Below are 15,533 nucleotides of genomic sequence, written 5' to 3' on the forward strand. Positions count from 1 at the left end.
TGCAAATTTGAACCACCAGCATAAAACTGCTGACAGGGGATATAAGAGTATGATTTATTCAAGGAAAGGCACTGAACGATATTTTGCATTAGAATGCAAATGTAAGGCACATAGATGAAATATGCCTGGATTCAGAAGGAAAACAAATAATTAAATGAATATTGATGGGACTATTTCAAACCCAGTTTCTTACCTAAACTCTCTTCCAGTCTCAGCAGGCTAACACAAAAAAACCCCACCACCTCCAACATCTCGCAAAGTATGGAATACCTATTCAACGAAGGTCAAGTGGGGCTGCTGAAAGGCAATGGCTTAGTGGTATCTACACTATTAGTGACTCTTTAGAAGAGTTCACAGCAGAAACAGAGGGAGAAGCTTCCATTTTTTACTGGTGGGTCAGAAAGCAGGTTCCATTACTACAGTTTTATATAATGAGAAAATACAATCAGAAATTGCAATATTCTGTCATACCTCATGATTTCTTGCCTCAGATCACATGAAGAAATCAGCAGACTATAAGAATTATCTACCAAATAAGATCATATGACTCACAAAGCCTCTCTTCTGAGATATTAACCTCTTGAAGTACTAATTGACACTGCTGACAGAACAGAATTAGCAATGCAGGCGGCTCAGCTGTCGCTCCAGCAGTCAAACAGTTTTCTACTTCCCTTGCACAATCACGAACACTGCAGAAGCAGATACAGCTATCTTCCAGCTTGGCAGCTCTTCTGATAAGAGCCGAAACAGTTTATGAAATTATCTACATCCTAAAAAACAAACTTTCAACTCAAAAAGAGCCGTCCCCGGATTCTCAGCAAGCTCTGCCCACGCAATTGAACCTGTATGAGAATCCACTTTAGCCAAAATCAGCTATTTATTTACAGACAGCCTCAAAACACAGTGTCTTCCAGGTGTTAACCATGAGAACCTTACAAGAGGCACTGCCCCTCTCTCTCTTTAGAATGACCTCAGGTTTGAGTAGGAATAAGCCAGCTCGGCGATGTCTGCATCAAAGAGATACCATCAGTTCTGGCAGTAGTAGCTGAAGGAGCTGGTGGAACAGCAACAGCTGATGAAAGTGAAAGTCAAAGCCAAATTGGACAGAAGTCATTCAGTGTTGAACCTGTTGCTAACTGAACACGGCCACCTGGAGAGAGCAGGCTGCATTATTGGGCTGGAAAAAGAGAGGTGTCTGTGCTAGCAAGGCGCAGTATCAAAACAGAGCGCAACGTTGTCAGTGTTCTCACTGCAGAAGTGTTGAACTGATCTGTGCAAAATGCAAACTTATTACAAAAGGATTTCTGAGCTGTACGATTTCCTCAGATGGGACTGCTCCTAAAACATAATTTGATGCTATTACAATAATTTCCTTTCAGCTTGTATCTTCTCCCTTATACTTGTTCACAGCACCACTACCGTGGATAATAATACTGAGCCTAGGAACACTGGAAACAGAAATGTTTAGTTTTCACATTAACCCCGTAAGCAGATGCATGGCCAGGTAAGTAAAAGGTCATACACAAGTCTTAACTTGACCAACTTGGATCCCCTACAAAGAGATCCTGATCATTCACACACAAGCTGAGAGGAGGTCCCATTTCTTCCACTGCTGAAGCCACTAAAATTTCCTCTATCTGCCCTGTGATACACAGGCAGTCCCAAGGAAGGACTGCATTTATAGCAAGAAACTGCTGCTGAGGCTGCACTCTGAAAAGAAAGACAAGACTTTACCCTCCTTTCATAAAAATGCCAAGTAACCAGGCAGGATGGGACATAAGAGCATTTCCAAGGCAAGCATGCTGCTGCAGAACCCATCTCCATTCTTCTTACGGTCTGAAGGAAATGGCATCATCAACTTTGCAAAAGAATCAAACCAAAAATTATCAGTTTTCTTAAAGGCAGCATCATTTTTGGGGCATGGAGCATATTTTCTCTCTTGTTGCTCAGCAACAGCCATTTATATACCTCATACCTCTTGTACAGTTTAAGGCCTGGCATTTAGAAAGTGTTAATCTAAAGAGACATTTCCATCATGAAAATACATGTGACAATTTCCATTAATGTTTTATCTGCAAAATAATCTCACACAGCCCACTTACCCAATAGGAAGATCAAAAACCCTGTGGGAATTCCCTGACCAGCCACATGCAGAGCTCCCAGACAGCACCCAGGGGACAGGGGTGACTCTGAGCTACACCCCAAGACACCACCACCACCATGAGCCTGCATGCTACTGACATTGGGTTTGCAGATGTAAGTCAAAGTGCCTCTCCTTCTTTCTTTTAAGCATTTCTATAAGGAATTCTTTGCATTTAGGGCCTGGTGCCTTGTAAAATAAAAACAACTTGCACGTTGTTTGCCATACACACCTTGATTGTACAAGGTACAATCAGAAACTGTCGGCATGCCACAAAGAATCACCGCAGCAAGATTCACATCTTCAGCCACTGGGAAAATGTCTGTTGACTTACACTTACCTGAAACTTCACCTTGCTTCAAGCGACACAAAAATACTTACACATGCTGCTACAGACAACCCTGGTCAGCAAACACAAATGTAGACTTTTTAAAATTTCTGGAAATACTACAATTTTAGCAACCTTTCCACTGCAATTCAGAGCAAATTATCACCCTGCAAATCTATGCACTGGGTCTGGCTTCAAGGCCAGAAAACTCAGTGGTTTACCTTAAACTATCAAATCTATCCAAGAACAGTTATATTCCCAGGTTGTAGTTGATACAATTTTTGTGAGGCACATTTTTAAGGAGTTAACACACATGAACTGTTTAAAAGTTGTGAATTATTTTCATCTTTAAAACCATAACTTTCTACATTCTGCGTTGACTGCACTTACCCTCTTCAGAATGACATACTGAGGGAGAGAGATCTGGTTTATATCCACTCATTATTAACCCAGACAGTACTCACTATGAGCTGCTGCACGCAGGAACAGCATTTGTCAGCTCCTGTTGTGTTTCACAGACCCTTTTTCACAGGCTCTTCTCCACCTTCAGCCGCGGTTACCACCTTGTACGCTGTGATCATCGCTCAACTTGTGATGATGCCAGCAGCACCCACCATCGAAAGCCGCTGGACAGCGATGGGACATCACATGCAGTGCTGCTGGGTACACCATGAAGTTGCCCACATGATGCTTCTGATAGGGCTTAACTAAGGCTGTACTGTTAACTACTGAAAAATAAACCGTGTTTCACAAAGCGCCACACCAGGACTGGGGCAGATGCTGGCCTGGACAAAGGCACTGAACAGGAAGTGCAGCTACATGCTTCCCTACACCCCCACCACTACCTAGAGCTTATATAGGACAGCAAGGAGTGATGATGCCCTGCACTACTGTCCCTGCAGCTCCCCACCTGCCCTGCCTGACTGTGGGGCTCCTCACACATCACCAGTGATCAGCAAACCTGCAGCATAATAACCCACATTAAAACCACGGTGAAACACCAGTACTCCTACTTACTTGCTGCAGTATGCCATTCCCATTCAGTGCAGCACACTGATCAAGAAACACTCATTTAAAGTAGATCAGGCTTAAAAATGGATATTCAAACCAAAAACTCAATGTTTAAGAAAATATTTTCAACTGTTTCAATACTGTGTTTGAAACAGTTTTGATTTCTAGACCTGTCAAAGGAATGAGCACGACTTTGAAAGATCTTCAGGAAGATGGCAATTGCAGCTACATCAAACCCACCAATGTTTTCGTCGCTACTTGAGACAAACCAGCTGAATAACCACAATAAGGTCAGGGAAAACATCGAGCAGAAGCGTGACACCTACCCCAGACTGAGCAACAGGGAAATATTCTTACTCACATAAAACTTCATTTGGGGTCATGTCCACACAGAGAGGCATACACTGCAATGCATTCTGAGCCATAACACCACAATGAAGGCCAGCACTGAATTACATGCTAGTGATTTCAAAAAGAATTATAAGTCTGCCTTAAAACCCCTAATTCATGCAACCTGAAAAACACGTTACAAGAGTTGTAGAAGAGCGGCCACAAGAAATTTAAGGGCCAATGAAACAACTCCAGCCATTCCCTGAATATTAAGCCAATGAGATATATTGAAAAAAGAATATTAGGAAAACGATGCATGGTTTCATGTGTACTTACAGTGAATGTTGTGGGTATATTACAAAAATACTCCAATTTAAGAACTTCTTAAAAGCCAATACTTAAGGAATACACAAAACCCCCCATTCAACGTGTCATGATTAACATCATGGGTGCCTGAATTCAAGATCTAAGAAAACAAATACCATGAGGGCAAATGAAAAGAGTGGTTTTAACACTAAGATGATGTAAGTCATAACACAGACTGCACAGCATCATTACCTAAATGCTGAAATATGTATTACTTCCAGGCCACTGGTACAAACTCAGTCCGGACCCTCATGTTTTCAGTTGCTGCTGTCACACAATGAAATGTTCTTGAGTGGATTTAAGTTCTTACACGTCACCACACTTTCCAGAAACCTTGCCCACAGAAGCCAGGGGAACTGATTCGTTTCTCAGAACACGCAGCACAGCCCAAGTTTTGCTCGAGGACAGAAGGGGCTCACAGCACTGACTGCAGCTGGTTCATCATCCTGGGCTCCTACATGCAGAGAGAGGAAGCGCTGTCTTTTGTCTCGGTGTCCCTGCTTCAGCGCGGAGCCATCTGCATCACTGCGATGAGACTATTTGGTGTATCTGGCACTCGCTTAGGCAGGAAGGGGAAATAAAGGGTTGTATTGATCGGGCAGATGCACTGCGCCGTGCCCTGCTGCAGCACTGGGGTTTGAAACAAGAAGTTATTGAGGAAAAAGCCGTGGAGCCATAACTATCACCTGGCTCACAGAGGTGAAATAAAGCTAAGTTTTCTGGTATCTGTAAAGCATCTGGTGTATGGAACATTGATGACCTAACTGTGAAAGCCTAATTCAAAAGTTAAAAATGAAATGAAAGGTATTTGGCATCAATTTTGACAGTAGATAAGAATGTACTTTTCCACGTATCTCTCTGTAAAGTTGAGCTCCAGTCCAAACAGCATTCTTCAGTTTCTACTTAACCTGCTCTCCCCCAAAAACATAGTCACACTGAAAGTAAAACACCCGCTTGAGGTTTTATCATTGAAACAGAGCTTTTTCTGACTGAGCTGGCATTACTCAGGGAACACTAGTTTTACTCAGCTAACCCAGAACGTAACTCTGTCATTATGGTGAAGTCCACACCACAGACACCTTTCTGACAAGTTATAGCAATGACCTGACATGACTGAAGCACATCTAATGAGGTTATATTTATTCCCACCGTGTTTTCATGGGAAATCAACAGGAAGTCCCCACACGAGGAAACCAGAATGACCTGCTATGAACAAGCCAGCAAGCTCCAACTTCAAACCAGCCAGCACTTAAACCTCCCACAGAGCCTCCACAAGAGCCAGGGGAAGCTGTGAAAGCAGAACTAGGGTTAAGGCCAACGCTGCTCTCGGGAACTCCCCAGCGAGAGCAGCTGCACTTCTTCCCCTGCAACCCTCAGCCCTGCTCCCATACATCCCCAAAGGGATGTAAATGCATGCACAGGAGTCACAACAGGGCTGCGAGCACCAGCACCACCAGCTCCCAAGTGCTGTCTGGTCCAGCCCATTTCCTCGCTGCAATTCTAACCTCAATTAACATGAGAAATTACAGAAAACACCTCTGTCTTGGAGGAGAAATTAATGCCTTTCACAATAGCTGGAAATCCAGCTATGTGTTCCACATTCAGCCCTAGAGAAACTATCCCACTTCTATTCTGTACAAGAAGAGCTCTCTATTTGATTGTTTGCAACATGCCTATAGTGCCTTTGTATTTCCAGTATATGAGACTGTCACAAGGAAAAGAGCACTCTGACACCAAATTCTAATAAGTTCTGCAAATGCTTCTCCTCAAGTAAGATATCTCTAAGGGAGACAATGTCCTAAACAATGACATTACTGTCTGGCGTGTCTGAAAAAGTCTTCTTTGTGTATTCCAGATCGTAAGTCAAAACTCTACTTACTTTAAACCTTAATAAACCATTGTACTAATAAACTACAATATGCTTGGCTGTACACCCTTCACTTATCTTAAACCCAAGAAAAAACAAACATTTCACTTACTTTCACATACATACAGTCTAAACCATCTATTTCCATCCCGTATCTCTTGTAACACGGATTTTCAGCACTTTCAGAGGCAGTTGGTGTTTCGTTTCCGGGCAAAATGGGCTCAATCTCCATGGAAAATACTTCCATAGTTCTTATATTGGTGTACACTAACTCATAATGCAACTTGGGACTCTGTCTGGCTTCCTCAGGAAAACAGCTGAGGTCATCTGCTTTAAAGCTAGTTATGAATAACCCATGGAGTCTGCAGAGAGTAACGTGTGACAAGCCATGTTGGGGCAATGAATTCCTGCTTTGTTAGACCAACTCATAGTATTTTTACACTCTTGTGCTACAAAGAGCAAGAGCATCCTCCTGTAAATCACAAAGTAATTGCAAAACTCTTGTCTTGTGATAATCAAATGGAACAACTCAAAGCCACTGTCGGTAAACTGCAGCAAGACTTCATGGTTTTTCATATCCATTTACAAAAAAAAGACCATATGGGTATGAAAGTCACTCAGATGAGAAGTCTTTGTTCTCCTATAATTAGGAGAATATAGGAGAGAAACGTGCAGTTTACATCTAAACATACTGTGTCAAGTTTCCCAGGATTGCTGTAAGTCACACATCATATTATTCCCTGCCCCCCTGTGTTATCTACTACAAAGAGAATGAGAGCTCTTCAAAGCAATGCTGCTTTAGTCTTTACATTTAATTGTAAAGCAAGGGCTCTCATCAGACCAGTGTATTTAAGTAGCCTGGAAGAATCTGCTCTTAACCATCCTCACTGTCCCCTAAGAGGTAAATTAATTCAACAAGCCGCTTCTGCCAATTACCAGTGGCACTTTTTATCCTATATGAACTACCCTTAAAGCCCTACCTACAGCCACACCTGAGGTGATGTTAAGAGGCAGAAATGAAGACTCGATGAGCAATGAGGGAAATGTAACAGCTTTCAAGATATTCACAAAATAACCACAACTTTCCCCAAGCAGCAGGGAGGGAACAGGCTCAAAGATGACCCTGCAGGCACAGCTGCACTCTGCATCCCTGGCTGCTTCTCCTCCAGTGTCATCTTCACGCTGCTCCCTCAGAACGTTTTGCAGCACGGTGACTCCTCATTCGCACTTATTCGATGTTAGGCTTTGTACCTTCTTCTCCCTTAACATTTTTAGAAGCTTTACCCCAGCCTTGAGTACCTGCATGCCATTAGTATTCAGGGAAAGATCTGTGACAATTCTTGTTATTGTCCCTGATTAACAGGCCAAAGAAACTCAATCCATGCCACTAAGGAGAACAGATGGTGTAAAGACGCAAGATCTCTGCTCTTATTTATAAGTAGTTTTATACTATATTTTGTATAAATATATTTATACATTATATATAAATTTATAATATATATTTCATATTTATATATTTTTATAAGTAATCCATTTTTACCTTTTTCAGAATTTGCATTTAAATTCGCCAAGACATTAAAAGTTGGATCAACATGTGCAATCCACAGACATACAGTAAGAGTGAAACTTTATTAGTAGTGCCTAATGTTTCCTGCGCTGACCTTCCAGCTGCCTAATGCCCAGAATTCAGCAAGAGCAGCACTCCCCTAATGTAATCACACCAAGTACTTAGTATTCTTTTAAAAACAAACAAGCAGAAGAAACCCCAAAACAACAAACCTTTTAGCCGGCACTGATTTCTTTTTTACATTTGTATATATACTTATACATACAAATAAAACTCCTAAATAGCGTGATTAACAGAGCAGGCAGCAAAGCAGCTGTATTGTGACAGAAAAGATGGGGGTTATGACCCCCATGGCCAGGAACAGGAAGATGCCAAACCACCAAGATTATCAGCTCACTATCTCCGGCGCTTTCCACATGTGCGCAGTGCTGGGCAGTTCAGGTTATCCATCTCACACAGTATTTCACATCAGGCTGCTGCCTGTAGCACGCTGAGACAGTGGGCTATGCTAAAATGAGTGGAACCACTATGTCCCCAAGACGGTGGGTGTCCTGAAAGTAGAAGCTACTCCCGAATATACTCTTGCTATTAAACATTAAAATTGGGTTTTAAGTGACCAACCTACTGCAACACTGCATACACAGAGCTTAACACAAAGAATTTGACAAGACAACATCCCTAAGATATGTTTTAATTTGTTTTCCTGCACAAATTACTCTGAACGGGTATACAACAGCAGTCATGCCCTGCAATAAGAGGAAATAAAGAATAAAAGGCCTAATCTTTCAGATTTACATGCTTGATTTCAAAGCATGAATTAAGCAATGCAATTACTCACACAGAGTAAGGATAAATTTTTGCAGTATCAGGCTTAAGCAAACCCAGGGTTAAGCAAAGCCAAGCAACACTGAGAACAGGAGGAAATGATGCAGTCCTAAGAGTGGCATAGAGCATGGACTGGCACCGACATGAAAGTGCTGTTCTCTGCCAGGAAGTCACTAAAAGCCTTGCTATTAGTGTTGGTAGACAAGGCCTTAGCAACCCAATCATACAACACTCCATCCTGGATGCAGCTCAAAAGCAAAGCCAATAAAAGGAAAAACTTGCTGTACAAAGAGCCTTTGAATTCAACATGGTTTAAATTTTCCCTATCTCCCAGGCCGTTTAGATAACAGGTTTAATTCTGTGCCCAATGCATTTCTACTTAAAAGTTTCGGTACCAATTTAAACCAATCCATCTCTTAAGAGCATCATCATCCCCAAAACAAAAACATGCCTCCGTTGTGGTGTATCAGGAATGGGGTTCTGGTCTATGAAAGTAACTTGAGCAGAAAGACATAGTTTGAGGAAAAAGCCAAAGTCACAGACATGATGAAGATTTCCAAGAGCCACAGCTCTAGTCTGACCCTAACACCATATTTTCTGCAACAAGAACCACCTATTATTAAGGGTAAATAGAGAGTTCTTCCTTGCTATTTCAGCAGCAAAAAAGACAAGCAGAAGGTGAGCAAGCTGTTGCAACTCATTCAAGTAGCTTGCTGATGGAGCAGCTGGAACAATTGCCTTGGCCAAACAGCATTTCTTGGCCTCAGGCCCAACTGTACAAATACTCACTGCCAGAGTCCAGCACGATACAGGCAGTAGTAAACACTGCTCCACTACAGCGAGCACAAAATTGGATCAGAGTTAACCTCTGCGCCTTCAAGCGTACAAAATCAAACCCAACCAAGCAGAGTTCAGACTCTGCTCATCCCTAACTCCATACAGGCAAACCAAGCTGAGCTGCCTTTAATCAAAAGGCATAAAACCCCTGTATCAGAGAAGCTCTTGCTGCTTTTACAGCTCGAAGTGAAACTGAGTGCATTACTTCCCACTAGCCAAGATGCCTTTCAAACCAGCAATGTCTGTACACATACTCATATATACATGCATACATCACAGACTCCAGTAATACAAGCAACGCTTCAAGTAGTCAGGTATTTGTTTAATGTATGCCTTGTGTTTTCAAGTAATGAAATCCAAATCCGATGTCCCTGTAGGACACCCCAAGTTGCTGGCTCCTCTGAGGTCAGCTGCAGACGCTGTTCTGACTTGCCAGAAATCCAGGCACCATCCCACTGGTACCCACAGGACAGCAGACTTGCCAGCTGAGCACTACTTTTCCTTCACAGCAGAAGCACCATTTACAATTAACCTATCACTTCTTGCTTTTTTTAAATCCTATTAAAAATAGACCATCCAGAAACAGTGAAACCTTGTGATACTGGACAGTTATGTGACTTCCTCCAATTCAACTGGTTCAATGAGCAAATCTCAATAACAAAAATGCTTTCTTTAGTCCTACAAAGGTTAAACAATGAGTCCCATTAAAGAGTGAGACAAATTGCTTTGTTATTAGAACAAGTGGAAAGGATTAAGCTCCTCAAGACCCCATGAGGAGCCCCTAAGAGCTGGTTGCATCTGCCTGACCAGCCGCTTGGTCCCTTTCAACTCAACCTGGAGCTCTGTGGCTCACCAAAAGATAACAGTGGTCATTGCACACTTTTCCTGACACCGCAGGAGCTTGACAGCACTTTTATCTCTTCATTTATTTCTCTAAAAAATAATAGTAATCCATTACCTAAGCCATCTGGCACACGCTATAAAATCACTGCAGTAGAAACAGACTGCAAATAACCAGTGGCAGCTCAGCATACAGACACCATTATTCTGCAAGGATTGCTGATGACAGTTTGTGGGACATTCCCACACAATCCGCTAATACTATCAGGTAAATGTTTTAACATGATACCCGAATTAAGAGAAAAATAAGACCAATTATTAAAAATAGGACCTTCACAATTATTTATCATATAACAAAGAATTCACACAACTTTAAAGATGAGGTCTACAGCAAAAAAAAAAAGGACTGAAAAAAATACATTTTTGGATATGAACCTATGACCTCCTGTCCCCCAAAGTAGCTCCCAACAATGCTACACTCTCAGTGTTTGAGTAGGCCTCCCCAAAACACCCTCCCAAACACTATCTGTGTGCTGCCAGCAGCTTTCACAAACAGCTTGCTATCTCTCAGGCCCCACTGTCCTGCCCAGGGTGGTTTCATTTCCTCCTGCGGCCACGCTCAGCACACAGGGGACCAGCTCTGGCGCAGGCTGGGCTCTGACTCAAACCATTGCTCCTCTCGTTTCCCAAGGCTCACACTTTCTTTTAGCAAGAAGGCTGGATTGCTGACACGTCACAAAGCTGCTGTTAGAAAGCCAAGAGGGCTTCAGCTTCTTGGGCTGCTCTGGCTGGCATTCAACTACAGGAAACTTGTTACAAAAGCATAATAAAATGTCCAGGTTAGGGCAAACCAAGTATTGTTAGGCTGTTAGGTAATTACATCCCCAGCACCTCCACTTTAAAGGCAACAGAAATAGAGCTGGTGCAAAACTGGGAGCTGCCACAGGGCTGCCATCAGGTTTGCTCTAGTGGCACAGCAGGTCCCTGAAGCAGAAAAGCAACTGAAATATCCCCTCTTCTGCTGCATTTTTTGGAAGAGACAGAGATACAGTTAAAAAAATACACCGTAAATGACATCTCTGTCATTTTCATGTGAAATCGACAGTAAACATCTGATTTCTGCAACAGCCTTTCTGCTAAAGCACATGGGTCCAACTCAGAGGTAAGAGCAGGATGCCCAAGTCATGCATGGAGATGAGCGACACCCATCTCTGCATTACAGGGCAGCATGGCTCTGGAAGAACAAAGCAATGACCTACTGAGACAAGTGGTTACCGTTTAATGTTCAGTAAACATTTATGTCACATGCAATAGTTTGAATGGCAATATACAAGACTATATAATTAAGGCAGGGGTTTTTAACCCACCAAAAAAGCCCATCAATAAGCACAGAAATTTGGCGATAGTTGTATTTTCTCTCACGCTCAGGCTGGTTTTTTGCTGTATTTCCCTCCCTGTGTACCACTGACATACCCTAGAAGAGCCATAACCTCGTCAAAATCTGCCTTTTGCCATCTTTGTTTGTAAGGACCTGGCACAACTGAAGTGGGGACCAAGTCTCATAACGCTGCACACAGAAGCAGCTGCCTGCAGGCAGCCCCAGGAAAGCAAGAAAGGGCTCCTTGGGACGCTGGGGAGTCCACAAGCAGTGTTTTGTTCTGCGCAGTTCCCTCTTGACACTTCCCTAACTTAATTTACTGCTCATAAACCTCAAACTGAACCATTTCAAGGACAGGGCAGCAGGACTGAAGGTCAGGTATCCAGTTCAGCTTGCCCAGATGGGGCTCACCAGTGAAACTGTTTCCTGATTGCTCGGTGTTCAAAGGAATATTGCCCCTCGCTTTAACTGAAATTGGCTTAGGCCCTACATTAGGAGTGAGCTGGCTGGAGCCTGCTGCCCCTAATCTCAGATACTGGAACAGGAGGAATATATTGGTAGCAGCAAGAATGAAAATAAACGAATGTCTGACTGCATAGATAAATAAATAAGTGTGCTGTGCACAGCCGTACAAAACTGAAACAGAAATCCCAGGAGGGCAAAGCAGCATGCTCTAGGAAAGCACAGCTTGAAACAGAAACAACTCAAACCCAGGCAAAAAAGGATAGAGCCGGAGGACAAAAATGACTGAATGTCACCTCTTCCCTCTGACTTTAAAAGAGGCAACATAAACACAGTGATCTGATCCAATTTGTTAATTTTCATGTACGGGTAACGAAAGCAAGTGCTGGGGCTTGGTTTTACACACCTGAAGCTCACAAAGATGTGTAACACAAAACATGGCAGTTCAGCCAGTGTGCAGAAGTCAAATGAGCTCCATGTCTAGGCAAAGCATTCTCACTAGTTGTTAATTTCCAAGGAAAGCAGATTACGTCCAACAGGAACCGACACATGGCCTAGATTGTCCCTATCAATTTTTATGGATCAGTACAAGTAGGTCGACAGTTACTGAAATGCTGATCAGCTACATCTGATCACAACTCAGCAGGGCTATGGTGATGCAGGAAACACAGAGAGATTCTCCTAAGTTTGTTTCCAAAGTCAAAGAACCAAAGCTTTCAGAAATGATCTTACAGCAGAACCACCAACCTGCCAGGGATAGATGCCCAATGGGACGAGTTAAACAGAGCTCACAGGCATAATATTTTAAATAGGAATGCCTGGGATATAACCCATGGAGCAGTTTTAAACTGGTGCATCCCACAACTGAAGCTAATGCCTTCAAGCAGGGTTTGTACCCGCAGCATCACAGGATACAAAGTCAGACATGGTTTGGGCCCATTGTTCGTAACTATCTTGTGAGTGTGCCATAGCCAGTCCTTTAACTTAAATCCAAATTTCCAGATTAACCATAACCATACACAACAAAGAGGCTGCCTACACAATGAGGTCACAGAGTTTAGACATAACACCTGGATGAATCAAAGGAACAGGATTTTCACAGGAGTGGCTCAAAAATGTGCATTGCTAGTTCCTAACAAAACAGAGTTTAGCTTGGGAAAATAAGAGTTCGTTTATGCTATTTCAAGGTGGCACACGGTTGGGACAACGGGTGTTATTTTTACACTGCCATGCAAACGAACCAGATTAGAAGGCTCAACAGTGCATGTTCGCAAAACTGGACACGCTGAAGCATGCAGCAGAGAGCCCCACTTCCACAAAGGACTGCTGGAAATACAAGGTCTGTGTCTCCTGTTCTCAGACAACATTTGCAGAGATGCTGACAACCTCCTTGCGACACCGGCCATCCAGTCATTGACGTAATTCTGCCAAGTGTTTCCAAGTAACTCACACGAACACAGCCACCTCAGCAACTCGGGCGAGCTGGGACATGGGTTCCCACTTAAGAGAGCTGCCAGGCTCTTAGCTCCAGAGGGGACACATGCACTTAGACAGCCAGCAATGATACACCCTACCTTGCTTGCCAGCATGTTCTATGCCAACACCATACGTTAAGTGTCAGTACTATACTGGAAGCTCTGGTGCTTTAAGCAGCTGTCCTGAATGACAATCCTGACTCTGCCTGCCAGTATGGAAAAGATGTAAAGTCGCTCTTTCTGTGCCTACATATGGCTCTGAAGAGGACAAGAACAGCCTCTGGTGTGAAGCACAGAAGCAATCTCACTGGCCTTGGTCACCCAGCAAGTCCCTACTGGAGGATCATGCCTGTGCTTGTCCGACTTTGCGTTTGCTCTTTTTACATCTGTGTGCTATGACCTTACATCCATTATTTATGTTACTTAATTAAGGATGAGATACTGAACGTGATTTAACCAGCATGCTGCCTTTACCTGGGGAAGAAGACAGCAGAGACTATTTCTCTTGAATGCTCAGCAGCTCTCCTATCCCAGCACCCAATGCAGAGCAATGACTTCCTTGGGAACTATAAGGGGTCCTGAGCTTTCTGCTGTTACACAGTCCCAAGGCAACAGGACATGCACATTTCTGGGGCACCTCCTGACCAAAGGATTTAACCCGTCAAGGAAATGAATTCACGGTCTGGCAGGGTTGGAAATTAAAAATGCAAGTGTTTCTGATCAACTCCTTATGAGACATCTTAATTCCATAAGAACCTCCACAGAGAGAGATAAATCAAGAACACCTTTCCAACGTGACTCCTCATGCTGAGGTCTATTGGGCGCCTGGGAGCAACTCTGCAGCACCATTGCTCTCTTGACCAGAATGGTAATTTTCATCCCGTTTCGCAATGACAACAGAGCTGCTCCTCTGTGAGACACAAGGCACTAAGATGCCTCATACCCACCAATGCATTAGCACTCTGATGGTGCAGGCGTGCACCTCACTTCCTCACGTTCAATCTCGCCTACACAAATACACTATTCAGATATGGTCAAGCCTATTGAAGTGGATTGATTTGCACTGATACACAGTCAATGTGTTGTCCACTGCATCCAACGTAAATAAGGTAACCTATTCGTGACAAAACAAAAAGCCTGTTTCCTTTCCCCCCTCACACAATGAGCTAGACAGGGGATAATTCTGGAGTATTTCATGGAGCGGCTCAAGCACCTAGATGGCATGGCATGGCTTTCGATGAAGCACACTTTGTGCAAGCTTTCTGACAGAACTATTTGAAGTTTGCTGCGCTGCACTGTGGTGCTCAGCTCTGCTGACCCCAGTCAACTCTTCCACCCTTAGAAACTGAGCTCTGTCCTTTTTCCCCAGTTTCTTTACCCCAGATCAAGGCAGAGCAATGAAAACAATGCATTGTTAGTGGAGAAAACAACCACTTCCACAGCTATCGATCTGCAGGCTTGGCCATCATCAGGACGGTCAGGGCAGTAACTACTTCCAGGTGGCCGATGAGATACGTTAACACAGAAGGCTAACAAGATCAGGAAAATGCCTGTCTGAAACACACGTGAGAGTCACACACAGCATCACTGCTGACTGTAGGGTACGACTGCCAGGAGAATAAATACAATCTGAAGGTGCAGTGTCGCCCAAAAGGTTAGTTTAATATCAAAGCGCCCATGCTGTGGAAGTGGTTACTGTGCAAGGCGCAGGGCGGTGCTCCTGAAGGAGACAGCCGAACAGCGCAGAACGGAGTGGCCATTCCACCCCGAGGCGCTGCAAGGAGCGGCGCATCCCTACGGAGAAGGCTGACCCGCCCGCTCCCGGCACGTCCCCGCTGCCCAGGCCGGCGCGGGCGGCACGGCCGCTCCCCTGCGCTGCTCTGCGGGCACTCCCCGCCGCAGCCTCCCCGCGCCCGGCCCGGAGCACCGGGGCCCGGACGCACCGGGCCGGGCACGCACCGCCGGCGGGATGCGGCTCCCGCCGCGGAGCCTGCCGGGGCCGCGCTCCCCCCCGCCCGCCCCGCGCAGCCCCCGGCCCCGCCGCCGCCCTACCTTCGTGTAGAGCTCGGAGGCTGCCATGGCGCAGCGCGCGGGCGGCCCCTCTGCG

The 15,533-nt window shown here is 44.3% G+C and overlaps 1 protein-coding gene across 1 annotated transcript in view; it reads right to left on the reverse strand.

The window, feature by feature from the left end:
• The window catches only part of MYO5A (myosin VA), a 91,528-nt gene extending 85,159 nt beyond the window's left edge, over positions 1 to 6,369 (reverse strand). Inside the window, 2 exon segments of the mRNA XM_065688763.1 lie at positions 6,155 to 6,333; positions 6,336 to 6,369. Of these exon segments, the coding sequence (XP_065544835.1) occupies positions 6,155 to 6,333; positions 6,336 to 6,369 (213 nt within the window).
• Positions 6,370 to 15,533: the final 9,164 nt, after the last annotated feature.

This window comes from Lathamus discolor, chromosome 8 (genome assembly GCF_037157495.1).
Source record: "Lathamus discolor isolate bLatDis1 chromosome 8, bLatDis1.hap1, whole genome shotgun sequence".
In the NCBI taxonomy this organism is placed as follows: domain Eukaryota; kingdom Metazoa; phylum Chordata; class Aves; order Psittaciformes; family Psittacidae; genus Lathamus; species Lathamus discolor.